A 27,991-nucleotide genomic window follows, 5' to 3' on the forward strand; every position below is an offset into this window, starting at 1 on the left:
TATTCTGAGGAGGGCTGGCCTGAACACAACCCCTAATTTCTAAGCAATCTGTGGTTTAGGAGGTGACTCCCCCCCAAGGACAAAGCATTAAAAGTGGGGGTCGTCTTATACATGGGTAGTGCTTAGGGTGGGTGTTTGATTGGTTGCTGCTGTGGCTGTCAGAGGCTATTGAGTGTGTTATTGATTGCTGTGTCAATGGGCAGTGTTGATTGGCTGACGCTCCGGTAGTTGGGCAGGTGACTGGCAGCTTCTGCCGGCGATGGGATACACGGGAGGCGGATTTTGCGATGTGTGCTAGTGAGAGATTTTTGGCAATGCCCCCTAAAAAAAGCTCAGTAACCCTGGGTGAACCCCCCCCCCAAAAAAGAAGCTCAACAACTCTGTACCATCTCCCCCCATATTGAGTCCCCCAAAATAGTCTTATACATGGGGGGGGGCCTTATAGACAGAAAATTACGGTACAGTCATACCTCGGGTTACAGACGCTTCAGCTTGCGTTTTTTCGTGTTATGGACCGCCAAAACCCGGAAGTACCGGAACGGGTTACTTCTGGGTTTTGGCAGTCACGCATGCGCAGAAGTCCTAAATTGCGCTTTGCGCATGCGCAGAAGCGCTGAATCGCAACCCACGCACCGCTGCGGGTTGCAGACGTGTATCCTGCACAGATCACGTTCACAACCTGAGCGTCCACTGTAATTATTATTTTTTTATAAAAACACACTACTTTGTTTCAGTCTGACTTTATTGACAACCAAAGACTCCAACAGAGCCCATGAGGGGCTGTAGCAATGGGCTCGTCTGAATCTCTGTCCAGGATTGCCCTAGGCGAGTTGGCTTTCAGGCGGCTCCTTGCCGCGGTCCAGGCCTCTGCTGCCCTCCGCAAGCGAGCCCAACAACTCAGTGGGAGTCCTAGGTGACAAGACGGCTTTGCTTAAAGTCAACATCTCCGGGTCTTACGGCTGCCCGTTTTCTCCGGTGTCGTCGACGACGGGGAGGCTGTCATAGGAAGGGAATTCCAAATGGACAGGGAGAGGAATCTCAACCTCGTGGGGCTTGGGGGACGAGAGGCTCCGGAACTGCGGGACGAAGCCGGACCGCTCGCCGCTGCCCGGACATTCGACCACTGAGCACGTGACGCAGTCGTCCAAGTTGCAAGGCTTCTCTTGCCAAAACTCAGAGGCCTTGAGGTCCAGCGTGATGTTCATGGCCCACACAACAAAGTGCCGGATCCGGGCCTGCTTGTGTAAGTCACACATGCAGACCCATGGCTGCCAGGGGTTCCAGTGGAAGTTGGCTGCCTCTGTGAAGGGCAAGATGAGGACAACTGAGAACATAAGAATAAACGAAGCCAACCTAGATGGCTTTCATTCATTCATTCAGCCAGAAAAAAACCATCTCTAAAACATAGGCATACAGTGGTACCTTGGGTTAAGAACTTAATTCATTCTGGAGGTCTGTTCTTAACCTGAAACTTTTCTTAACCTGAGGTACCACTTTAGCTAATGGGGCCTCCTGCTGCTGCTGCACTGCTGGAGCACGATTTCTGTTCTCATCCTAAAGCAAAGTTCTTAACCTGAGGTAATATTTCTGAGTTAGCGGAGTCTGTAACCTGAAGTGTATGTAACCTGAAGCGTATCTAACCTGAGGTACCAGTGTATTTTAAAAACAACAACCCCAGAAGCTTTTCTTTTGGGAATTATAGGGACAGAACTACCTAAATTGTATAGAAATTTATTTATGTATGCTACTACAGCAGCAAGAATGCTACTTGCCCCAAAGTGGAAAGAAGCAGAAATCCCAGCAAAGGGAGAATGGATACAAAAACTTATGGAATAGGCAGAAATGGCGAAACTAACCCAAAGAATAAGAAATCAAGATAACAAACTTTTTATAAAAGAATGGAAATGGTTTATTGAATATTTACAGATAAGAACATTGGCAGGGTTATTGTAATAACCTGCCGTTTCATAAGAGTATATATTTAAAGGAGAAAATTAAATGAATTTGGATATGAAGAAGATATTAAAAATAAATTTAAGGAACCACAGAAAGAGTAAGAAGGAAATCAAGCTGATGTTAAAATGTTTGTAAAATTTATGAAATGTATAAGTCAGAAAAGTGTAATTTTTTTCTTTAAAAAGAAAAAAGATGTACTGAAACTGATCACAAGCTCTGCCCTTCCCTCTCTTGCCTCTCTCTCTGGATCCCTTCCCAAGCAGACGAAGACTGTGTCTGGACCTGTCTGGCCAGTTGTTCAGCCACGTGAAGGACTCTCCTAGATCGGGGGTGTCAGAGGGGGAGGCGAGCCAGCAGGACTGAGACTGCCCTGACGCTGGGTAGCAAGGGAACCTCTGCCTCCCCTCTGTCTGAGTCTGCGCTCACACTGTGACTCTCAGCCTCGAACTCTGTCCTGGAAGACCCTCCTTCTCCTGCCCCCCCCCCCCCGCTTCTAGCACCTCCTAGCTCGTCCCTTCCCCAGACTGCTCTTCCGTGTCCCACCACCAGGGACTGGGATCTAAGTTGCTGTCTTCTGTGCCCTCCTTGGGGGACTCTTGGGCTCCCACCACTCTTCCTCATCCAGCCAGTCCCTGACAACTGGACAGATTCATGGAGGACAAGACTACTGTCAGGGGGGTTTGGTCTGGGTGTTCATCAGTATGCGGATGATACCCAGCTCTACCTCTCTTTTAAATCAGAACCAGTGAAGGTGGTGAAGGTCCTGTGTGAGTGTCTGGAGGCGGTTGGAGGATGGATGGCGGCTAACAGATTGAGGTTGAATCCTGAAAAGACAGAAGTACTGTTTTGGGGGGACAGGAGGCAGACGGGTGTGGAGGATTCCCTGGTCCTGAATGGGGTAACTGTGCCCCTGAAGGACCAGGTGCGCAGCCTGGGACTCATTTTGGACTCTCAGCTGTCCATGGAGGCGCAGGTCAATTCTGTGTCCAGGGAGGCTGTCTACCAGCTCCACCTGGTACGCAGGCTGAGACGCTACCTGCCTGCGGGCTGTCTTGACAGAGTGGTGCATGCTCTAGTTATCTCTCGCTTGGACTACGGCAATGCACTCTATGTGGGGCTACCTTTGAAGGTGACCTGGAAACTACAACTACAGTGGTGCCTCACAAGACGAAAATAATTCGTTCTGCGAGTCTTTTCGTCTTGCGATGTTTTTCGTCTTGCGAAGCACGGTCCGTCGCAACTGCGCCTCTTCAAGCGGCTTTAAAAAAAAAGTGCAAGACGTTTTCGTCTTGCGAAGCAAGCCCATAGGGAAATTCGTCTAGCGAAGCAACGCAAAACCGAAAAACCCTTTCGTCTAGCGAGTTTTTCGTCTTGCGAGGCATTCGTCTTGCGGGGCACCACTGTAATCCAGACTGGTAACTGGGAGCGGCCGCCGAGACCATATAACACCAGTCTTGAAAGACGTACACTGGCTCCCAGTACGTTTCCGAGCACAATTCAAAGTATTGGTACTGACCTTTAAAGCCCTAAATGGCCTCAGCCCAGTATACCTGAAGGAGTATCTCCACCCCCATCATTCTGCCCGGGCACTGAGGTCCAGTGCCAAGGGCCTTCTGGTGGTTCCCTCGCTGTGAGAAGCCAAGTTACAGGGAACCAGGCAGAGGGCCTTCTCAGTAGTGGCGCCTGCCCTCTGGAACGCCCTCCCACCAGATGTCAAAGAGAAAAACAACTACCAGATTTTTAGAAGACATCTGAAAGCAGCCCTGTTTAGGGAAGCTTTTAATGTTTAATAGGTTATTGTATTTTAATATTCCGTTGGAAGCTGCCCAGAATGGCTGGAGAAACCCAGTTAGAGGGCGGCGTATAAATAATAAATTATTAATTATTATTATTATTACTGATGGCTATGAGCCACGATGGCTATGCTCTGCCTCGACGTGTTTCTGACTCCCTGAGTAGCTGGAAACTACAGTAAAGGATGGGCTCTGGGGCTCAAATCTTGCTTATGGGTTTCTCATAGGCACCTGGATGGTGACTGTGAGAGCAGAATATTAGACTAGATGGGCCACTGGCAGACTCTTCTTAATTCTCTTATGTCAGTGGTCCATCTATTCCTGCATCCTGTTCTCACAGCGGTAGGACTAAAACAGGCCTTTGGCCTGATCCCGCAGGGATCTCCCAATGTTCTTGAGAAGACCCAAAAGTTGAGACTGCAGCCTAAGAGATCTTTACCGCTTCCCAGCCGTAAACTTGCACTACTGACGAATCCCAGAAGCCACAGCTCAGAACTCAGAAAAAGCAGCATCGCCAGCCTCTGGACGGACCCAGCTCTGTAGCTCGGATGCTCACTCTAAACTGGTCCATCCGCAGAGCATGTAGATGGGAGGTTGCGTACCTGCCGCCGTGGCAACAGGGAAGGAGCCAATCAGCACACAAAGAATGTCCGTAGCATCCTTTGGAGTGTGTTCCTGTGCTCAGGGAAGAGGGATAGCTCCCACATTTTGGCTAGGTTCAAATTTTGGTTGCCCATATTTATTTATTTCTTAAAATGTATACACTGCTCGACTGTAAAAAGCAGTTTAGAGAAAGGGATAGCTTATTCCAGAGATAGCCTCCATCTTCAGAACAGACCCCACCCCCTTCCAAAACAAACTTTCATGGCAGGACTAGCTAATTTGGTTTACTTTGGATTCCCATCCGCTCCAGCCAGCAAGGGATGATGGGAGCCTTAGGCTAGCAGTAGGGTGCCCAGAGTCCCTGGGCAGCTTTGCTGGTCCTCAGTCTCAGCTCACCACCTGTAATATGGGCGTCATTCTTTCCACTGCTGTTCTATGGGGAAATTATTGGCATTGCTTCATTCTTGCCTTGCTTATACTAGGTGGGGCTCAACTAAGTTTTACTCTATTGAAATAAATGGACACGACTAAGTTAGGTCCTTTCATTTCAAAAGGCGTACTCTGAGTAAAACCTAGTTGAATACCACTCACATTTTATGAACCAGCATTTCTGCATTTAACATATAGTCAAGGCAGTCCCCCTCCCCCAACTTCCAGTCCCCCACCCCCAAGGATCTTAAGAGTGGAGTTAAAAGTATGCTGTTAAGTTTTTGGTTCATCAGGTATGGCAATTTTTGAGTTTCATGGTTTGTTTGCATTGATGTACTTGTTAACCTTTTTACAAACTGCTTAGGGACACTTTTAAGCAGCCTATAAACATACAAAAGGGACGCAGGTGGTGCTGTGGTCTAAACCACAGAGCCTAGGACTCAGAAGGTCGACGGTTCGAATCCCCGCAAGGGGGTGAGCTCCTGTTGCCCGGTCCCTGCTCCTGCCAACCTAGCAGTTCGAAAGCACGTCAAAGTGCAAGTAGATAAATAGGTACCACTCTGGTGGGAAGGTAAACGGCGTTTCCGTGCGCTGCTCTGGTTCGCCAGAAGCGGCTTAGTCATGCTGGCCACATGACCCGGAAGCTGTACGCTGGCTCCCTCGGCCAATAAAGCGAGATGAGTGCCAGAACCCCAAGTCAGCCATGGCTGGACCTAATGGTCAGGAGTCCCTTTATCTTTACCTTAAACATACAAAATCAATTATTAAAAGCAGCCTGCAACTGTTCGACAACAAAGTCTTCTGGAGGCAAGTGCTGTGTCTATTATCTGCCTTTTAGTAGATTTTTTAAAATATTGTTTTAATTCCATTAGGGTTACTTTTTAACAATTGCCTTTTATGTGTTTTTAGCTTTTTGCATTTTATCTATGTCCTTTTAAGTTCTGCAAGTCACCTTGGGGGAAAGGCTGGATGATGATGTTGATGATGATGTTGATGATAATAATAATAAAGTCAAAACTATATTTATTTACTTTAAAAAAAAACAAGACAATTAAGAGACACACACAGAGACACATCTTTTCCTTCACCAAATTAGTGTTTCTCTAAATGTCCTTAACTTTTACCATCCTTGGTTTTTTTTTTTTTAAAAAAAAACGACACTTTTTAATCTTTTGATTTCAAACTGTGCTTTTATCATTTCAGGAGTTGTGAAAGGGCACGTGGACCAGAGATAACAAGGAAGGCAAACCAGTCCTGCAATTTCTCAAATGTCTCAAAGCGTCCTGATGAAACAGGCTAGCAAGCAACCTCACAAAGGAGGAGGCCCTGATCCGTAAACACACACATTTCCTCCTCATTCCCCATCGAGGACCAAAAGTGGGAAGTTCGATTTGGCGAGCTCTTTTAATTAGACGTGGCTTTGCGGCATGACGGCTTGTGACGCTTCCACCGCCAGGAGAGGTTGCAGAGTTCAAATTCCGCCACGCGGGAGAGGCCCAGGAGTTCGTCGGTCCTGTTTCCTCCTGACACTCTGGAGGCAGAGATCTGGAAGCCAGATTTTTTGTGTGTAAGGGTTAAAAAAAGAAGGGGTGCAGCAAACCCGTATAGGCCTGCACTATCTTAAAAATCGTTGGTGGATCTGCTGCTGAGTTGTGGTCTTCGAGGCTCCTAAAGTCAAGACTCTAGTCCTCAAGATTCCGAACGATCTAAACAGAAATACATAGAAAGTTGCCTTATACTGAGTCAGACATTGGGGCCCATCTAGCTCAGGATTGCCTGCACTGACTGGCAGATACTCTCTCCAGGGTTTCAGACAGGAAATCTCTCCCAACCATAGATGGAACTGAATCCAGGATCTTCCGCATACTAAGGTGTTCTGAGCTAAGGCCCTTCCCAGATCTTGCACAGAGACCCAGTTTTGATTTATTAGCGAAGCAAGAAATCTTAAACCAGATCGCTGGTTCATTTCCAACCAATTGCAGGAATACAGGGAGCCAAATTTTATTGACTTTTTCGATCCAGCGAGCTCAGCAGTTTTCTTTTTTGACAAGCCTCCTCAGCAGAGATTTTTTAAAATGCCAATTGGCATTTGTACTGGATTTGAAATTGTTTTCATCTTTGCAACGGCTTATGATTGATGTGTGTGTGTGTTTTCTCAATATATTGTAAAATTGCATTGGGATGCTTTATAAAGGGACCCCTGAACATTAGGTCCAGTTGTGACCGACTCTGGGGTTGCGGCGCTCATCTCACTTTACTGGCCGAGGGAGCCGGCGTACAGCTTCCGGGTCATGTGGCCAGCATGACTAAGCCACTTCTGGCGAACCAGAGCAGCGCACGGAAACGCCGTTTACCTTCCCGCCAGAGCGGTACCTATTTATCTGCTTGCACTTTGAGGTTCTTTCGAACTGCTAGGTTGGCAGGAGCAGGGACTGAGAAAAAGGAGCGCACCCCGTCATGGGGATTCGAACTGCCAACCTTCTGATTGGCAAGTCCTAGGCTCTGTGGTTTAACCCACAGCGCCACCCGCGTCCCTGATGATGGAATAGGACATCCCTATTTTCACCGGAGGAGTGTTGGAGGGTATGTCCGACACTGGCTCTCATTATGATCCTAAGAAAAAGGTAAAGGGCCCCCTGACCATTAGGTCCAGTCGTGACCCACTCTGGGGTTGCGGCACTCATCTCACTTTACTGGCCGAGGGAGCCGGCGTACAGCTTCCGGGTCATGTGGCCAGCATGACTAAGCCGCTTCTTAGGAAGCGATTAAAAAACAAATAACATCTGTGCTGACTTGGAAATGGCTCTCTAGGGTTGTTCCCCACCACCACCTGGAGAAGCCTGGAATTGAACCTGCGACCTTTCGCATGCAAAACAGGGACTTTACCACCAAGTCACAACCCTTTCCAGCAGACCAAATCTTCCTACGTTTGCATATGAAGAAAAAAAACCCAGTTGTTTTGAAGCAAAAAAACCACGCAGCTTTTTGAACATGCATCCACCTTAAGTACAAGAGTCCCCTCCTACAGGGTAATACTGTAGTTTTAAGAGTACTTTAAAAACCCCAACTTTAATTACCGTATTGGCCCAAATAGAAGCCTCACCTGAATATAAGCCACCTTTAAAATTCATGGGGGGGGGGGAGGAAAAAAAGACAATACCCGAATATTAGCCACTCCCTTAAAATTCCGCAGGCACTCACACCCATTCTGTTTTACTGTATGCCTGTTTCAGATATCGCAAAAGCCAATTTTTGTAAGGTCGCAAATTTAAGCCGCACTTTAACTTTTCACGGTTGGATTTTGGGGGGGAAAGGTGCAGCTTATATTCAGGCCACTATGGTATTTTCTTTTTAATGGAATGTAATAGATAAATATAACCAACACCAGTAATAAAAGGGGCATCTAGGACCAGACAGAGCAGGATGAATATCCCTATCAAAATAAACAATAACAGTTCAGAATTACAAGGTCCTAAGTATTACCATAAGGGTGGCGCTGTGGGTTAAACCACAGAGTTTGGACTTGCCAATCAGAAGGTCGGCGGTTCGAATCCCCACGATGGGGTGAGCTCCCGCTGCTTGGTCCCTGCTCCTGCCAACCTAGCAGTTCGAAAGCACGTCAAAGTGCAAGTAGATAAACAGGCGGGAAGGTAAACGGCGTTTCCGTGCGCTGCTCTGGTTTGCCACAAGCGGCTTAGTCATGCTGGCCACATGACCTGGAAGCTGTACACCGACCGGCTCCCTCGGCCTATAGAGCAAGATGAGCGCCGCAACCCCAGAGTCGGCCACAGCTGGACCTAATGGTCAGGGGTTCCTTTACCTTTACCTAAGTAATACCATTGGGCTCCCATTGTCTCTGTAGCTTATTGCTCTGGTACATTTTATAGACATAGAGTAAGCTGTCCTGACAGGCTTAGCTATGTCCCCCTCACCTTGTGAGGAACTAGGCAATAAAGCCTATTGTTCCTCCGCAGTCTACCTGAGAAGCTCAGTCTGTGAAGGTTGCTCCACCTCAGACCGCATGGCTATCACAAGCCACCCTTGCATTCCTTTGCCAATAATCTAGAAACCTTTACCACTTTGTTACTAAGCCTAGTTTTACTGCCTTTCTGAAGCAGATGAATCTGACCTTCAGATAGTTTGGAAGTAAACCATTTTTTAAACTCACTAACATGTGGTCTTTTCCTATGCCGGGGAACAGGGAAACTTTGGAAAGAAACTTTTTATGGGGACATTTTAAAGCTCTAACAGCTTTAGTTTGTAACTTTAAATCTCTGCTATGGATCTCTCACCAAAGAGTACTTGCCCCAAATTTGAATCTTTCCATCCAGGAATTCTCCTTTCTCTACAATATTTTTCTGAATCAAGGTTTTCATTCAGATAAGCTGACATGTAAAAGGCTGATGTAAGTTTTAACCCGTTTCTTGTTTATTTCCGATTTTATTACTTGGATTGTTTTTAAAGAGCTGCTTTTACCGATAATATTATTATTGTTCTATTCTCCGTGTAAACCGCTGTGAGGTTTCGTTTTGCTTTTAACAACCAAGTGATATGTAAATCTTATGAAATAAAATGAATAATCAAGAATTACAGTCATTGCAAGTCAGTGGAAAACAACCCCAAAACTTATGCAGGATACATGGTACCCTCACTATGGAATACAGCTATAATGGAGAAAATTATGCATAATTTGAGATTTTGACAAGGACTGGGACCTCCATACACAAGCCTGGCAATTCTGGAACTAGATAAACTGACAGCAGTGATAGCCTCTTACTGGAACCCTGTAATTTTAACTTAGATGCAACTCTGCTCATTTTACGTGCCTCTTTTTACAGTTTTGTTCTTCACCTTTTAATTTTCTAAGCGTTCTGTCTGTTTTATGCACATTACAAAATTAAATTTAAAAACCCTTCAAGAAAAATATCAAGAATCAGGACGGGGAAAAGCTGGAACTCAGAACCAAGAAACTGAACTCGAGAATCCCGCAGTCCGTGTCTGTGGTAATGCAGACTGAATTCTGCTGTAAGGTATGAAACCCTAAATATTTTAGCACAATGCTGTTTAGCATCCTTACCCGATTCGTACGGCCAGGCGGCGCATCCCCGAGGGATGAGTGAAGGTCGAGGCTGCTCAGAGTGGGGCTGAAAGCTTGAACAGGGTTCTCCCAACCGGCCAAACAGTGCTGGGGGGGGGGGTCATACAGAAGGGGAAAGTGTCTCATGTCAGGTATTAACTGCAGCCCCAAAGGCTTGGGCTGTTTGAATGAATGAATGAATCTTTCTTTGCATCAGCCATCGGCCATAGCAATAAAACAACAATATGATATACAAAGAATAGAAATAAAAAGTCTATTACAGTGGTACCTCGGGTTACAGGCGCTTCAGGTTACATACGCTTCAGGTTACAGACTCCGCTAACCCAGAAGTATTACCTTGGGTTAAGAACTTTGCTTCAGGGTGAGAACAGAAATCGTGCAGTGGCAGCACAGCGGCAGCAGGAGGCCCCATTAGCTAAAGTGGTGCTTCAGGTTAAGAACAGTTTCAGGTTAAGAACAGACCTCCGGAACGAATTAAGTACTTAACCTGAGGTAACACTGTATATAAAGGGACGCGGGTGGCGCTGAGGGTTAAACCACAGAGCCTAAGGCTTGCCGATAGAAGGTCGGCGGTTCAAATCCCTGTGATGGGGTGAGCTCCCGTTGCTCGGTCCCTACTCCTGCCAACCTAGCAGTTCAAAAGCACGTCAAAGTTGGCCAGACTGAACCTAATGGTCAGGGGTCCCTTTACCTTTACCACTGTATATAAAATACATTTTGAGGTTTTGAATCAATAGTCAAATAGTGGATCTTATTCCGATTGCCTCAGCTAAAAACCTTTGCTGTCACCTGCTCATCCTGATCTGCTAAGAGAAAGGACACTGTGGCAGTGGTTGGGCAACCCGGAATGAACAATAATAGAGGGGTGATAATCTCATTCCTCAAGTCTTTATAAAGAGTGCAAGCCAGAAGGGCATGCGCCACCAATTCAGTACTGCCATCTCCACAGGGACATAAGTGTTTTTTGTGTGGAATCTGTTGGAATCGTCCCTCAAGCACAGCCGAGGGCAAGACATTCAATCTTGTAAAGTGCATTGCAGTAGTCCAAGCGGGAGATAACTAGAGCATGCACCACTCTTAACTACGTTCTTCGCTCTGCCAGGGAAAGGGAGAAGGGAGAAATGTTTTATGAACGTTGGAAAAATGTTGAAATGAAACTACTTGGCTCTTGTAAAAATGTTTAAAGAATTAGGTAAAAAGGTAATGGTTATGAGAAGCTGGTAAAAATAAGATTTAAGTTTTAAGTTTTAAGGTTTTATATAAGATAAGATGAAAATAGAGTAAGGTAATGTAGAGTAAGGTAATGTAATGACAGAATATTATGAATTATGGAAAGGATTTGCTGTGACAATTATTAATCAAGATACAAGAGATGGGAGGAGGAGGAGGTCATGGAAAGAAGGTAATGAAAGTGGAGAATCTGAAAAGGATGGTTTTCTTTTTTCTTTTTCTGTTTTTGTCTTTTTTTGTAATTTTGTCTTTTTTTCTTTGTAATTTTTAAAAAAATCTTTTTTCAATAAATATCATTTTTTTAAAAAAAAAAAGGAAAGGGAGAAGGGAGGAGACGCCAGCGATGGGAAAGTTGTGTCCCCCCCGCTCCCGGTCACACGGCAAGAACCGGGCTTCCCCAAACCAGAAACTCACCGAGGGCAACGCCAGGTTGTCTGCAGGCTCGTAGCTTTTCCTGCGGTGGATCTTGTGCTTGTAGGCAGGGAGCAAAGTGGATCTTGGGATGCTGACCCTGCGGGAAACATAAAGATGTAGGAAGAGTGCTGCTGGATGAAGCCAATGGGGGCCCAATGGGACCAGATGCCTCAATGGAAAACCTGCAAGGAGGACCAGGGCACAATAACCTTCTCCCTTCCTGTGGTTTCCAGCAGCTGGGATTCAGATGCATGGCTGCCTTTGGCAGTGGAGGTCAAACATAGAAAGCATCCCAAACAGAAGAAGAAGAAGAGTTTGGATTTGATATCCCACCTTTCACTCCCTTTAAGGAGTCTCAAAGCGGCTAACATTCTCCTTTCCCTTCCTCTCCCACAACAAACATAATAACCACAAACTTGACATGAGCCAACAGTGTGACGCGGCAGCTAAAACAGCCAATGCAATTCTGGGCCACATCAATAGGAGTATAGCATCTAGATCAAGGGAAGTAATAGTGCCACTGTATTCTGCTCTGGTCAGACTTCACCTGGAGTACTGTGTCCAGTTCTGGGCACCACAGTTCAAGAAGGACACTGACAAACTGGAACGTGTCCAGAGGAGGGCAACCAAAATGGCCAAAGGCCTGGAAACGATGCCTTATGAGGAACGGCTAAGGGAGCTGGGCATGTTTAGCCTGGAGAAGAGGAGGTTAAGGGGTGATATGATAGCCATGTTCAAATATATAAAAGGATGTCACATAGAGGAGGGAGAAAGGTTGTTTTCTGCTGCTCCAGAGAAGCGGACACGGAGCAATGGATCCAAACTACAAGAAAGAAGATTCCACCTAAACATTAGGAAGAACTTCCTGACAGTAAGAGCTGTTCGACAGTGGAATTTGCTGCCAAGGAGTGTGGTGGAGTCTCCTATTTTGGAGGTCTTTAAGCAGAGGCTTGACAACCATATGTCAGGAGTGCTCTGATGGTGTTTCCTGCTTGGCAGGGGGTTGGACTCGATGGCCCTTGTGGTCTCTTCCAACTCTATGATTCTATGAAACACTCTGTGAGGTGAGTGGGGCTGAGAGACTTCAAAGAAGTGTGACTAGCCCAAGGTCACCCAGCAGCTGCATGTGGAGGAGCGGGGAATCGAACCCGGTTCACCAGATTACGGGTCTACCGCTCTTAACCACTACACCACACAGGACCAGAAGAGCCAGGAAGCTCTGTGAGAACACATACCAGCCCTGAGCAGAAAGGCCTCTGAGATTAGTTCGCCTTTAGAAGATAAAAGACTCTCCAGAAGGGTGATGTGACTCACTATTTACTATTTATCCGCCATTATAGGATAGACCGAGTTGCAGAGATAAATAGTCATGGGGGAGGCGAGCTCTTAATTTGTTATTATATCTGTACTTCAAATCCGATTTGGCAAACCTCACCTGGAAAGACTAATGTTTGATGCAACCTGTCTGAGAAAATTAATGAGCAGACGCCTAGATTTTATTTCATCGGAACTGAGAGAAGATGGCATCTGCCACCAGAGAAGGACTTTTGGATGGATTCGGCATAAACACCAGCGTGTGAGGATATACTGCAAATAATAGATATACCAGCTGTAAAGGAGAGTCATACAAATTTCACACAGAAGCAGATTATTGCTTACTTCAACTCGCCTGTGGAAACAACTCAGAGGCCATGAAAGAAGGAAGGATAACAACAGGAAGATTAAAAGATGGAACTATTGGAAACTCAAGGCAGTAGAAACATAAGATGATTGGACCCCACTGAACTTAAAGCATGGGAAGCCCCAACAAAAATTTATAATTTGGCAAAATATTTGGACTATATGATATGTATCTGTATAATTTGGAATATTTAATGTGATCTGATTGGATTGTTAAAATGGAAAATAAAAATTGTATATATATAAAACAAGAGATTAGTTCGCCCTCAGCAAAGGTGACATAACTCCTTTTGGAAAAAACCTCTACAATGAAGTGAGACTCTAGAGCAGCCTTTCTCCACCTGTGGGTCCCCAGATTTTGCTGAACTACAACTCCCATCACCCCTAGCTAGCTCAGGGATGATGGGAGTTGTAGTCCAACAACATCTGGGGACCCACCGCTCTATGGAGTGAACAGGAGTACTGAGCAGTTCAGAACTGCAGAGGGGAACCCACAATCATGTGATCGCCTGTGGCGACTGGAGAAATCGCCCCAGGTGACCAGGTGGAGGAAATGGGCAGAGGCCAAGGAAGAGCTGTTTCTTCCACTCCCCACCCCTATTTCAGGTTCTCAAGTGACTATGCAGTGATCTGAATAAAGTACATATTAAAAGGCTGGTACTATTTCGGACATTACAGTGGACCCTCCGGATATGAACTCAATTCGTCCTTAGGGTCTGTACAGTGGTACCTTGGGTTACAGATGCTTCAGGTTACAGACGCTTCAGGTTACAGACTCCGCTAACCCAGAAATAGTACCTTGGGATAAGAACTTTGATTCAGGATGAGAACAGAAATCACGCAGCGGCGGCACAGTGGCAGCGGGAGACCCCATTAGCTAAAGTGGTGCTTCAGGTTAAGAACAGTTTCAGGTTAAGAACAGACCTCCAGAATGAATTAAGTACTTAACCCGAGGTACCACTGTATTAAAAGGCTGGTCATATTTCTGACATTACAGTGGACCCTCCGGTTACAAACTCAATTCGTCCTGAGGGTCCATAATTACCCCGAATAGTCCGTATCTGGAGGCACCACTTCTGCGCACACGCGCGGCGAGATAGAGGGCTTCTGCGCACGTGCAGAGCGTTTTTGCGCATGTGCGCACGGCGAAACCAGGAAGTATACACTTCTGGGTTTGCTGCGTTCGTAACTCGAAATTACATTACCTGAAGGTAACGTAACCTGAGGTACCACTGTATTTGTAAAGCCGCTATCAGCGATGTCACCAGGATTCAATCCCTGCCATGTCTAGGCCAGGCTGGGAAAGATCTCCGTTTGAAACCCTGGAAAGTCACTGCTGTCGGACAATGTAGACAATACTGAGCTAGCTGGACCAAGGGTCTGAGCCAGCAAATGCAAGTTTCCCAGGTAAGTCTTCACCATCGCTTACGGACTCACCTGACGAACGCAGGCTCCACCAGAGTCTCTGGAGGCCGGTGGGCTCTGGGGGTTTTGCAGATGGGGCAGGCAGACTCCAAATCCAGAGGCGTCGCGAAAAGGCGTTTATTCAACCGGTAACAGAAGACACCTGTGGAGAGAGAGCCGGGTAGAGGAAGGGATATGCGGACTACGTGGGGCTACCTTTGAAGGTGACCCGGAAACTGCAATTAATCCAGAATGCGGCAGCTAGACTGGTGACTGGGAGCGGCCGCCAAGACCACATAACACCGGTCTTGAGAGATCTGCATTGGCTCCCAGTACGTTTCCAAGCACAATTCAAAGTGTTGGCGCTGACCTTTAAAGCCCTAAATGGCCTCGGTCCAGTATACCTGAAGGAGCGTCTCTACCCCCATCATTCAGCCTGGACACTGAGGTCCAGCGCCAAGGGCCTTCTGGCAGTTCCCTCATTGCGAGAAGTGGGGTTATAGGGAACCAGACAGAGGGCCTTCTCGGTAGTGGCACCCACCCTGTGGAACACCCTCCCTTCAGATGTGAAGGAAATAAGTAGCTATTTTACCTTTAAAAGACATCTGAAGGCAGCCCTGTTTAGGGAAGTTTTTAATATTTGATGCTGTATTGTTTTTAACACTTGATTGGAAGCCACCCAGTGTGGCTGGGGAAACTCAGCCAGATGGGCGGGGTATAAATAATAAATTATTATTATTATTATTATTATTACTACTACTACTACTATTATTATTATTATTATTATTCAAGTTCCTCAACAGGGCCAGTGGGGATTCTGCAGTTCCCCCACCCCAGTAAGCGTTCCAAGTTCCTAGTCCTTAGGATTGCTGAGGTTTAAAGCCAGAAACCATGTGGCGTGATGAAACCACACAGGCCAAGGAGATGCTGAGGAACCAAGCCGGATGAGGAATGGTTGAAGCATCTGGGGTATGTTTAGTGTGGAACACAGGAAACTGAGAGGAGATAAAATAGGCGCCTTCAAATATCTAAAGGGCCGTCACAAGCAAGCTTGTTTTCTGTTACTTCAGAGGGCTGGATCTGAACCAATGGATTAAAACTGCAATAAAAGAGATCCTGGCTAAACATTGGGAAAAACTTTCTGACAGTAAGAGCTGTTTGACAGTGAAATGGAATATTTCGGAGGGTAGTGGACTCTCCTTTGTTGGAGGTTCTTAAGCAGAGGTGAGCTGTGGTTCCCGCATGGTGGGGGTCGGGATGGATGACCTTTGGGGTCGTTTTCCTGCTCTACAATTCTATGAAGGTTCTAGGATTGGCTGGGCTGCTGAGATGGGAAGATGGAATCTGACCGTACACTGATGGGAACCCGGGTCCATGTCCGATTCTCGATTGTGAGCAGAGGAACCCAGACTGTCTGATCTGCGGAGAGAGGAACGTTAAAGAGTCATTTTCGGTTGTTCCCTGAAAGTCAGTGGCTGAGCTGTCGTGTTGCATGTGCAAAACAAGAACAAGCCTCTGGTTATGTGAAGCATATTCAATAAATATAATAATAATAATAATAATAATAATAATAATAATAACAACAACAACAACAACAACAACAACAACAACAACAATAATAATAATAATAATATACAGTGGTGCCTCACAAGACGAAATTAATTCGTTCCGCGAGTTTTTTCGTCTAGCGAATTTTTCGTCTTGCGAAGCACGGTGTCGAAAAAGTTTTGGAAAAGCTTCAAAAATCACCAAAAACCTCAAAAAGGGCTACCACACCGCGTTCTATGAGTTGCTCCTTGAAGTCAAGTCGCAACTGTATTAACGGTGTTAAGAAAAAGGGAACAAACTTGCAAGACATTTTCGTCTTGCGAAGCAAGCCCATAGGGAAATTCATCTTGCGAAGCAGCTCAAAAACCGCAAAACCCTTTCGTCTAGCGAGTTTTTCGTCTTGCGAGGCATTTGTCTTGCGGGGCACCACTGTATTTATACCCCACCAATCTGCCTGGGTTTCCCCAGCCACTGTGGGTGGCTTCCAACAAAACACTAAAATACAATAACCTATTAAACATTAAAAGCTTCCCTAAACACACAAGACGTAACCGGCTATATGTTTGAAAAAATAATATATACTATTCATTGTATTGAATTGTAGATTTCAACAGAAGTAGCTCATAACCTTCTATTTGCCAGGAGGTGATGGGACCTCTTTTACCCTCATTAAAAGAGGAGAGCGCAAAATATGGTGTGAAGCTCAACATCAAAGAAACGAAGATCATGGCCACTGGTCACATCACCTCCTGGCAAATAGAAGGGGAAGAAATGGAGGCAGTGAGAGATTTTACTTTCTTGGGCTCCATGATCACTGCAGATGGTGATAGCAGCCACGAAATTAAAAGAATTGATGCTTTTGAATTATGGTGCTGGAGGAGACTCTTGAGAGTCCCATGGAGTGCAAGAAGATCAAACCTCTCCATTCTTAAGGAAATCAGCCCTGAGTGCTCACTGGAAGGACAGATCCTGAAGCTGAGGCTCCAATACTTTGGCCACCTCATGAGAAGAGAAGACTCCCTGGAAAAGACCCTGATATTGGGAAAGATGGAGGGTACAAGGGGAAGGGGACAACAGAGGACGAGATGGTTGGACAGTGTTCTCGAAGCTACCAGCATGGGTTTGACCAAACTGCAGGAGGCAGTGGAAGACAGGAGTGCCTGGTGTGCTCTGGTCCATGGGGTCACGAAGAGTTGGACACGACTAAACAACAATAATAATGATAATATCATCATCCATGCCCCCCTTACCGCAGCTCCCGGTCGTAGATGCAAGCCTCCCGGTTCACCTTCCGGAATTCCTGCAGCTCGGAGAAGTACTGATCGGGTTTCTCAGAGAGGGAGGAGTCCATGTCAAGCAGCCCTGGAGGAGGGAAGAGGAAAAGCCAAAACCCACCAGGTCAGACTCAAGGCACAAATGTCGCCCTTTCAGGCTTCTCTCATTTGGTCCTCGGACCTCTCTGCAGGCCACACTCCTATCTGGTCCTACTCCATATACACCCCATATATTTTTGTGTGGCTGGAATATGTCCGTGAACTCTCGTTTGCCCGGACAGAGAGGAGTGTGTGCGTGTTTAGAAACTGGCCTACCATACAAAGGTAAAATTTACATGTGTTGTTCTGTCCACTTTTCCTTCTGGCTCTGCCCACCACAGGCATGTGGCCCCCAGAAAGTTGCCTGGAAGGGAATGTGGCCCCTGGACTTGAAAAAAAAACCCTTTACCAGCCCTCATACATATAAAAATATAAATCTCTCTCCCTCTCCTGCCTTCCGCAAAAATGATCTTCAAGGCATCCACAGCAATTTCATACAATAATACAGTGGTACCTCTGTAGGTTAAACCACTGAGCCTAGGGCTTGCCGATCAGAAGGTTGGTGGTTCGAATCCCAGCAACGGAGTGAGCTCTCGTTGCTCGGTCCCTGCTCCTGCCAACCTAGCAATTGGAAAGCACGTCGAAGTACAAGTAGATAAATAGGTACCACTCTGGCGGGAAGGTAAACGGCGTTTCCGTGCGCTGCTCTGGTTCGCCAGAAGCGGCTTATTCATGCTGGCCACATAACCCGGAAGCTGTACGCCGGCTCCCTCAGCCTATAGAGTGAGATGAGCGCTGCAACCCCAGAGTCGGTCACGACTGGACCTAATGGTCAGGGTCCTTTACCTTTACTTCTGGTTATATACTTAATTCGTTCCGGAGGTCCGTTCTTAACCTGAAATTGTTCTTAACCTGAAGCACCACTTTAGCTAATGGGGCCTCCCTTTGCTACACCGCTGCAACCGCACAATTTCTGTTCTCATCCTGAAGCAAATTTCTTAACCCAAGGTACTATTTCTGGGTTAGCGGAGTCTGTAACCTGAAATGTATGTATCCCGAGGTACCACTGTACGTGGGTATAAACAAAATAATATCCTGAAAATTGCAGGTAGACTGCCTCTGACCAGGCGGGCTCCATTTAGCTCTCACAAGCCGCCGTCTCAATTTCTGGAAATCACCCCAGGGCTACTCTTTTTCCTTTTTCAAAAACCCAGTTAGGATGAATCAGGCTAGCTGCGCAATCTTTCATTTTATTTATTGTGCTTGGCTCCAAAATAGATCGAGCCGCCGTACCTGCGATCCAGTCGTACCCCAGGAAAGGGCGGACCGACCAGTCATCTATGGGGATGGCGTATTCCTCAGGGTCAGACATGAACGTCACATGCCCAGATTCCTTCTGCAACAGGGTTAGAAAATGTAGGCAGATGGTTATTTTACTGAGCTGACTCAATGAGTTTTGCCATCGCAACTGCCACATGCACAAACCTTTCATTTGCCCACGTTTGGATAATAATAATAATAATAATAATAATAATAATAATAATAATTTATACCTCGCCTTCCCCAGCCAAGACAGGCTCAGGGTGGCTAACACCCGATATAAAAACAAATTGATTGAAATAAATTTAAAAACAAGATTAAAATACAACATTAAAACAGTAAAATATAGCCTCATTTCAATGGAAACTCAAATCAAAAACTTTTGGGGAGATGAAAACGTCAAATCTTCACCAAGGCTAACTATCCAGACTGCTCCTACATGGGCCAGAAAAAAGCCAGGGAAGTCCCCAAATAGGAGTTCCATCACAGGAGGACAAAGGAGAAAAAAAAGAGGGAGAGGGGGAGGGGATCAAGTTGATTCCAAGCCAAAGGCCAGGCAGAACAACTCCTTCTTACAGACCCTGCAGAAAGAAATCAGATCCTGCAGGGCCCTGGTCCATAGCTGTCAACTTTCAGATTTGAAAACAAGGGATCAGCAGCCTCACCCGTCCCGGGGACAGTCTACGGGATATCTAACAATCTGGGATAGCAGCAGGAAGCAGCGGGAAACGGCACCGGAATAAGGGAATTTCCTCCCAAAAAGGGAAGGTTGACAGCTATGCCCTGGTCTCATGAGACAGAGCGTTCCACCAGTGTTGAAAAGGCCCTGGCTCTGGTTGAGGCTAATCTGACTTCCTTAGTGCCCGGGACCTCTAGGGAGTTGCTATTTATGGACCTTAAGGTCCTCCGTGGGGCATACCGGGAGAGGCGGTCCCATAGGTACGCTACCATGCAGTTAATAAAATATTTACAGCAAACAAAGCAAGTTTCCCAGTAACACAAAATGTTATCTTAAGTTCCGGCTACTGGCCTATCAAGCCTGGTACTGTCTGCACTGAGCAGCAGTGGCTTTCAAGGGTTAAAGGCAGGATACAATTCCCAGCCATTAGGGATTGAACCCGGGATATGTGGTGCGCAAAACCGTTGCAGCGCAATTGAGACACCTGGGAAGGTGCCTTGCAGTGAGTTAGACCATTTCTCTTCCATTTGTATACACTACTGTTCAATATTTGGTTTCCACATATGGTAGGACTACAACTCCCATCATCCCCTGCTGGCAAAGATGACTGTGGATGATGGGACTTGTAGTCCAACGACATCGAGGAACACAAGGATGAAGAATCCTGGCCTACACTGGCTGGCAGAGGCTCTCCAGCCCAACATGGAGCTGGACCCTGAGACATTCTGCATGCAAAGCAGGTGCTCTTCCACTGAGCAATAATCTGAGCAATAATCTGCACCCTTCTCCTCCAATGTTCTTTCACCTTCTCGCACTCCCACCAGACATAGATAAAAGTACCTGAGCCAACTATTCGATGAGAAGGGGAAAAGGTTGTTATCTTGGAATGTAAGAGATATTGGATTTTGGAGATGCGCCAAGACTTTGGTAGAGCGCCATCTTTAGCTGTACAGACAAAGAAATGGAACTCGGAAACCTGCTAGAGCTCTGGTGGGTTTTCACTTAACTTTTCCCCAGGCTGAAGCATTTATCTGTATATGATAATCATAACTGGGATGCGGGGGGGGGGGCGCTGTGGGTTAAACCACAGAGCCTAGGACTTGCCGATCAGAAGGTCGGTGGTTCGAATCCCCGCAACGGAGTGAGCTCCCATTGCTCGGTCCCTGCTCCTGCCAACCTAGCAGTTCGAAAGCACGTCAAAGTGCAAGTAGATAAATAGGTACCGCTCCAGCAGGAAGATAAACGGCGTTTCCGTGCACTGCTCTGGTTCACCAGAAGTGGCTTAGTCCTGGAAGCTGTACGCCGGCTCCCTCGGCCAATAAAGCGAGATGAACGCCGCAACCCCAGAGTCAGCCATGACTGGACCTAATGGTCAGGGGTCCCTTTACCTTTAATAATCATAACTGAGAGGAGAGGGAATGACTGGACCAACACAGAACTTTTTGGGAAGAAAAAATATGGATGAATAATTATTACACGCAGGAGGAAGGGATATAGGTCTTCACTTGTGGATTAATAAATTACTAAATATGTTAATTCAAATGGAAGTCACAGAAATTGCAGCTGTGGAACAAGGGACTATGATTAAGACTGGAATACAACTGGAACAAATAAGACTTTGGAAGTGGGGGGGGGATTACTTAACCTGTAATCCAGCAAGTGGGAGGTCACCCCAATTATATAATTGACTATTTGGTTAATTGTTATTTGATCTGGTATAATGAGGTCTGTTTTGTATATTTTGTATGGGACACGGGTGGCGCTGTGGGTTAAGCCACAGAGCCTAGGACTTGCTGATCAGAAGGTCGGCGGTTCGAATCCCCGTGGTGGGGTGAGTTCCCGTTGCTCGATTCCTGCTCCTGCCAACCTAGCAGTTCGAAAGCACATCAAAGTACAAATAGATAAATAGGTACCGCTCTGGCGGGAAGGTGAACGGCGTTTCCGGCGGCTGCTCTGGTCCACCAGAAGCGGCTTAGTCATGCTGGCCACATGACCCGGAAGCTGTACGCCAGCTCCCTTGGCCAATAAAGCGAGATGAGCGCCGCAACCCCAGAGTCGGCCACAACTGGACCTAATGGTCAGGGGTCCCTTTACCCTTTAATGAGGTCTGTTTTGGATATTTTGTAATTGAAAACTAATAAAAATTATTGGGAAAAAGGAAAAAAAGTACCTTCCTTCCAGCAATAACCATCCTTGCTAATCATCAGGGGTTCAAACCCCAGCACTGCAGCGATGCCATAACCTCCGGCTGCCAACTCTTTAAGTAAAGACTTGCGACACACCCACCTTCGCTTTCTCTTTAGATTCCTTGGCTTGGGGGGTGAGCAGGATTGGTTTCGGGGCTGGCGACATCCGCACAGAAACTGTTGCCCTGCCTCTCCCCTCTTTGGCTCGCCCTGGGCCTGCCTCCTCTCTGGCCTGTGGCCTGTCCGTCTCTGGCAAGCCATGCAAACATGGAGGGCGCCTTTTTGCCTCCGTGTGCCCCACGGTTACTCTGGGCTTCATCGGTCCTTTTGGGCGTCCGCCACTGGCGGTTTTGCGAGTCGATCCAGCAGATGCTGCGGCCGATGGAATGTGGATCACTTCGGTCTGCCGGGTGGTGGGACACAAGCGCCCTTGGTGGCGGACCTCTCGCTCGTCCTGGGGCACGGCCGGTTTCGAGGGGGAGGCAAAGTTGCGTCGTGCCAGCTGGGGACTCACTTCCACAGACACAATCACCGCAGAATCGGCTGCGTCTTTGGGAAAACGATCCCTGTTCTCTCTCTGGGAATATAATAATAATAATAATTTATTATTTATACCCCGTCCATCTGGCTGGGTTTCCCCAGCCACTCTGAGCAGCTTCCAACAAAACACTAAAATACAATAACCTATTAAACATTAAAAGCTTCCCTAAACAGGGCTGTCTTCTTATATCTTCTAAAAGTTTGGTAGTTGTTCTTCTCTTTGACATCTGGTGGGAGGGTGTTCCACAGGGCTGGTGCCACTATCAAGAAGGCCCTCAGAGCTGGACCTCAGTGTCCGGGCAGAATGATGGGGGTGGAGACGCTCCTTCAGGTATACTGGACCGAGGCCATTTAGGGCTTTAAAAGTCAGCACCAACACTTTGAATTGTGCTCGGAAATGTACCGGGAGCCAATGTAGTTTTTCAGGACCGGTGTTACATGGTCTCGGCAGCCGCTCCCAGTCACCAGTCTAGCTGCCACATTCTGGATTAGTTGTAGTTTCCAGGTCCCCTTCAAAGGTAGCCCCACATAGAGAGCATTGCAGTAGTCCAAGCGGGAGATAACTAGAGCATGCACCACTCTGGCCAGACAGTCTGCGGGCAGGTAGGGTCTCAGCCTGCGTACCAGATGGAGCTGGTAAACAGCTGCCCTGGACACAGAATTAGCCTGCACCTCCATGGACAGCTGTGAGTCCAGAATGACTCCCAGGCTGCGCACCTGGTCCTTCAGGGGCACAGTTACCCCATTCAGGACCAGGGAATCCTCCACACCTGCCCGCCTCCTGTTCCCCCTAACAGTACTTCTGTCTTGTCAGGATTCAACCTCAATCTGTTAGCCGCCATCCATCCTCCAACCGCCTCCAGACACTCACACAGGATCTTCACTGGTTCCGATTTGAAAGAGAGGTAGAGCTGGGTATCATCTGCATTCAGATGAACACCCAGCCCAAACCCCCTGATGATCTCTCCCTGCGACTGCATGTAGATGTTGAAAAGCAAGGGGGAGAGGACAGAACACAGGCATAGTTGATACCAATGCCATGCGCACACACACACACAACATTTTATAAGAACTAAAGAGCCTAGGAAGGACACTTCTGGATCAGGCCAGGAGCCCATCTGCTGCAGCAACCTGCTCTCACAGATATCCTGCAAGCAGGATCCAAATGCAAAGGGGTTCTCCCCTCTCACAGTTTCCAGCTCACAGGAGCAAATTGGTATAGGCTGAATTTTAGCAGCCGTTTTGCACCCTGAACGGCAGCCAATTTTCACCTCCGCATCTCTTTCCTCAGGACACTCCTGTCACATTTCTGGCCCTGAACAACTTTGGCGCAGGATACCTTAAGGACTGCTTTATGCCACGTATGGCCCCAGTTGAATGAATAAGATCGACTGGGGGAATCACTATTAGTAGTCTCTAGGGATGGGGCAGGGACGCGGTTGGCACTGTGGGTTAAACCACATAGCCTAGGACTTGCTGATCAGAAGGTCGGCGGTTCGAATCCCCGCAACGGGGTGAGCTCCCGTTGCTCGGTCCCTGCTCCTGCCAACCTAGCAGTTCGAAAGCACGTCAAAGTGCAAGTAGATAAATAGGTACCGCTCTGGCGGGAAGGTAAACGGCATTTCTGTGCGCTGCTCTGGTTCGCCAGAAGCGGCTTAGTCATGCTGGCCATATGACCCGGAAGCTGTACGCCGGCTCCCTCGGCCAATAAAGTGAGATGAGCGCCGCAACCCCAGAGCTGGTCACGACTGAACCTAATGGTCAGGAGTCCCTTTACCTTTAGGGATGGGGCAGAAATCTGATTCCTCCATAAGAGCATAAGGAATACTACTACTACTACTAATAATAATAATAACAATAATTTATTATTATACCCTATCCATTTGGCCGGGCCTCCCCAGCCACTCTAGGTGGCTCCCAACAGAATATTAAAAACAGAATAAAAAATTAAAAACTTCCCTAAACAGGGCTGCCTTCAGATGTTTTCTAAAAGTCAGGTAGTTGTTTATTTCTTTGACATCTGAAGGGTGTTCCACAGGGCGGGTGCCACCACCAAGAAGGCCCTCTGCCTGGTTCCCTGTAATCTCACTTTTCACAGGGAGGGAACCACCAGAAGGCCCCAGGCTGGACGATGGGGGTGGAGATGCTCCTTCAAGTATACTGGGCCGAGGCCATTTAGGGCTTTAAAGGCCTGCACCAAGTATTGTGGCTGGTGGTAGCGATCAATAACTTTCCCTTCCACAAATTTGTCTAATCCTCTTTTAAAGACACCCACATTGGTGGCAATCACTGTCTCCTATGGGATTATCTATGGGACGTGGGTGGTGCTGTGGCTAAAACCACAGTGCCTAGGACTTGCCGATCGTATGGTCGGCGGTTCGAATCCCCGCGGCGGGGTGAGCTCCCGTCTTTTGGTCCCAGCTCCTGCCCACCTAGCAGTTCGAAAGCACGTCAAAGTGCAAGTAGATAAATAGGTACCGCTTTATAGCAGGAAGGTAAACAGCGTTCCGTGTGCTGCGCTGGTGCAGGCTCGCCAGAGCAGCGATGTCACACTGGCCACGTGACCCGGAAGTGTCTCCAGACAGCACTGGCCCCCGGCCTCTACAGTGAGATGAGCGCACAACCCTAGAGTCTGTCAAGACTGGCCTGTACGGGCAGGGGTACCTTTACCTTTTTATGGGATTAACTGTCCTGAATCTTCCAACGCTCTGATCTATTTATTCATTCATTGAATTTATATAATACTCTTCATCCGAGGACATTCATGGGATGTCCACAAGTTCTCATGTTATGGGCCTCCAGACTCTCCAGATCCCAGCAGCCAGCTCTCAGTCCCACCCTTGGGGAGCTGTGACCCATGCATGTCTGGAGGGCCCCATGGATTGAGGAACACCTACATGCAAACACGAAACACGATCCAGCAGTCTCCCTACGCACCTCGCCCTTGCTGTCCGAGACCCGCGCGCCTTGAGGAGTTGCTCTTTGCGATGGTGGCAACAGCTTGACTCGAACCCGCTCCCTGAACTCCTCTTGGTTCGTCCTCAGCCTCCGCAGGAGATCCTGGTTCAAGTTTCGCAGGCTCTCCAGGTCCATCTTCTCACCTCCTTGCTTTAAAAAGAGAACAACATTGCAGAGGGTTGGGACTAGATCATGGGTAGGCAAACTAAGGCCCGGGGGCCGGATCCAGCCCAATCACCTTCTAAATCCAGCCCATGGACAGTCCGGGAATCAGCATGTTTTTACATGAGTAGAATGTGTCCTTTTATTTAAAATGCATCTCTGGGTTATTTGTGGGGCATAGGAATTCGTTCATTCCCCCCCCCCCCAAAAATATAGTCCGGCCCCCAACAAGGTCTGAGGGACAGTGAACCGGCCCTCTGCTGAAAAAGTCTGCAGACCCCTGGACTCAGCGGCGTAGCGTGGGTTGTCAGCACCCGGGGCAAGGCAAGTAATTTGCGCCCCCTAACCCCTAACCTGCCACCGCTGCCAGCTTCTTCTTGCTGCTGCCTGGTCTGGTCTGGTGTGGTTCTCTCCCGCGCTCAGCGCTGCGCTGGGTGGCCGCTGCACTGTCCCTCCCCCAGATAGTCCCTCGCTCTCTCTCCGCACCGCACGCCTGGCACCCCCCCCTCCACAGTGGGCGGCGACCCAGCGGCTCGGATCGGATTCGCACAGCCAGCACTGCGGTGAGAGAGAGAGAGAGTGAGCCAGGTAGGGGCAGAGAGCTGCGAGTGCGAGCGCCCCCCCCCCAGATGTTGCGCCCGGTGCGGCCGGGCCCCCCCTGCACCCCCCACACTACGCCACTGCCTGGAGTAGATGGCACTCTGGGTTTCTGCCAACGCTACGGTCCTCTGATTCTATGAAAATATGGAGGCTTGAGAGCAAAGAAAGGAGATCGTTAGTTACGGCGTACATCCGAACTCAGGTCACACTCACAACCATGGATTTAAAGCACCATTTGTTATTTATTTGTTTGTTTCATAAAATGTACACATTGCTTTATTGTAAGGCGGTGGGGAATCAAATGCTTTTCAAACTATTAAGTGAATAAAAGATCCTACACAATAATTCTAAAAAATAAACTTCAACTGGACTATTTATTTCACTGCATTTATTTATTCTCAGCAGTTACTCCGCAGTGCGCAGAGTAAGACAAGGCACAAAAAGAGTAAGAAACAAGAAATAGTGCCCATGTAGAAAAGTGAACACACACAAAATGCGTGCATTACAAAAATTCTCATTTTTTTGTATTTTTTGTGGCTTTTATAAGGCTAATTACTTTTTTATAATTTTTATTAGTTTTCAATTACAATAATCCAATAATAGCCTCGTTATAACAATGCCAAATTATAATACGATTACCAATACCAATCATTCAGATGCAAAATTATATAATTTAGGTGGCTCCCCTGCATGCTGGAATTGACGGTTTGATGATTTACTTTATTTCTGCGTTTCAAAATCTTATTAATTTCAATTACTAACCATTACTTCTCAATATAGTTTTATTTAATTCTTCCAAGCCCCCACAGGAAAAAACCAACAACATATCTAGCCCTGTATATTTTCCCTTATTTCCTCCCAACCCCACTAAACTGGGTAACCCCCGCATATTGCGCTGCACAGACTTAACATATAGAATAAGAGAACAAGAACAACATACGTTTAGAGAAGATTGGAAAACGTTTACTGAATATATGGGGGGAAATTGTGTGCACTTGAAAACGCTGGCAGCGTTAAGATAAATTAAGATAAATTTAACAATGTAATTAAGCTTTGATGGATACAATAATGGAATACTGAATGTTTTTGTAAAATATGCAGTTATTTATGATATGCAAAATGAACCATGGAAAGAGAAAAAAGGAAGTCATTGATATTTTAAGGATGTTTAAACGTGTATTTTAAAGTGTAAAACAGAAAATTTAATTAAAAAATTATATTTTAAAAAATAAAATAAACAGGGTAACCCCCCACCTCGCCCCATAAACCCCCCACCCGCGTCTTAAAGCGCCTTCGACTCCCCCCCCCACCTCTATTTCCAACCGCCCACCCCAGATCAAAGGGACGCGCCGCTTCACTCACCTATTCAATTCTCCCGTCGGTTTCCTACTATGTAGCAAAAGCCAAGCTTCCGAACGCCTCCTGATTGGCCGGTTCCGCCTTCCCAACCCAGCATGCATTGCACCAACCGCCTGTTACTTTCACTCTTAAAGGGGCGGCTCTCATTCATTTCTTCCCGCCTCCAATGCCGGTATATGACGTTGGGCCTCAATATTTGTGTAAGAAATTAAATCATGCCATGTATGAAAGAAATGGCCATTTGAGATCTGTCCTTTATAGGCTTTTTATTGACACCCTCTTATCGAGATGTTTGTTAGATCAACTCTTCAATCCAAAATAGTCTTAATATATAAATGTCAAGAGCAGCAGTGTGTGTGTGTTTTTGTTAGGGTTGCCACACATCCAATTTCTCCCCAATATCTCCTTCCGCAGCTACATGGATATCTTATAATTATCAACCCTATTTGGATATTTATTTGGACGTATGCACCGCCTATATTACTGCATACATAGCAGTGGGTTAGGGCTGATGGAATATTTTCATTTTTTAATGCCAGCTGATGTTGTTTTGCAAACTTAAAAAAGTGAAATTCCCAGAGCGTGGGATGTTCCTAGAGGGCTGGTGGGTTCCTTGCACTGAGCAGGGGGGCTGGGAAGTCTTACAGCACCACCAACCTAGTGCCCTCCTTTTATTTTATTTTTAAAGGCAAGTTACTAGTCCTCAAGGTACTCTTTTT

The 27,991-nt window shown here is 47.0% G+C and overlaps 2 protein-coding genes and 1 long non-coding RNA gene across 5 annotated transcripts in view; 1 reads left to right on the top strand and 2 right to left on the bottom strand.

Moving 5' to 3' along the window:
- Window positions 1–27,991, top strand: part of LOC309536582 — a 221,452-nt gene that overhangs the window by 16,689 nt on the left and 176,772 nt on the right. The window lies entirely within an intron of this gene.
- THSD8 (thrombospondin type 1 domain containing 8) lies at window positions 725–4,470 on the bottom strand. The gene is made up of 2 exons (XM_082230700.1): window positions 4,189–4,470; window positions 725–1,300 (listed from the first exon to the last, which is right to left on the bottom strand). Exons 1-2 carry the CDS (start codon window positions 4,259–4,261, stop codon window positions 954–956), a joined length of 420 nt encoding a protein of 139 aa, XP_082086826.1. The 5' UTR covers window positions 4,262–4,470; the 3' UTR covers window positions 725–953.
- Window positions 5,789–27,495, bottom strand: MIIP (migration and invasion inhibitory protein). 3 transcript variants are annotated; one of them, XM_082230225.1, is made up of 10 exons: window positions 27,276–27,495; window positions 25,131–25,301; window positions 21,754–22,230; window positions 18,762–18,864; window positions 17,406–17,517; window positions 15,962–16,026; window positions 14,641–14,770; window positions 11,524–11,620; window positions 9,859–9,966; window positions 5,789–6,326 (listed from the first exon to the last, which is right to left on the bottom strand). In XM_082230225.1, the coding sequence occupies exons 2-10, from the start codon at window positions 25,284–25,286 to the stop codon at window positions 6,186–6,188; spliced, it is 1,389 nt and encodes a 462-aa protein (XP_082086351.1). In that variant the 5' UTR covers window positions 25,287–25,301; window positions 27,276–27,495; the 3' UTR covers window positions 5,789–6,185. The 3 variants fall into 3 exon arrangements, with proteins under 3 accessions (XP_082086351.1, XP_082086352.1, XP_082086353.1); XM_082230226.1 differs by lacking the exon at window positions 27,276–27,495 and adding an exon at window positions 27,224–27,265; XM_082230227.1 differs by having other exon boundaries at window positions 6,183–6,487; window positions 27,276–27,489.

This window comes from Podarcis vaucheri (assembly GCF_965113315.1).
Source record: "Podarcis vaucheri genome assembly, chromosome: 7".
Taxonomy (NCBI): Eukaryota; Metazoa; Chordata; class Lepidosauria; order Squamata; family Lacertidae; genus Podarcis; species Podarcis vaucheri.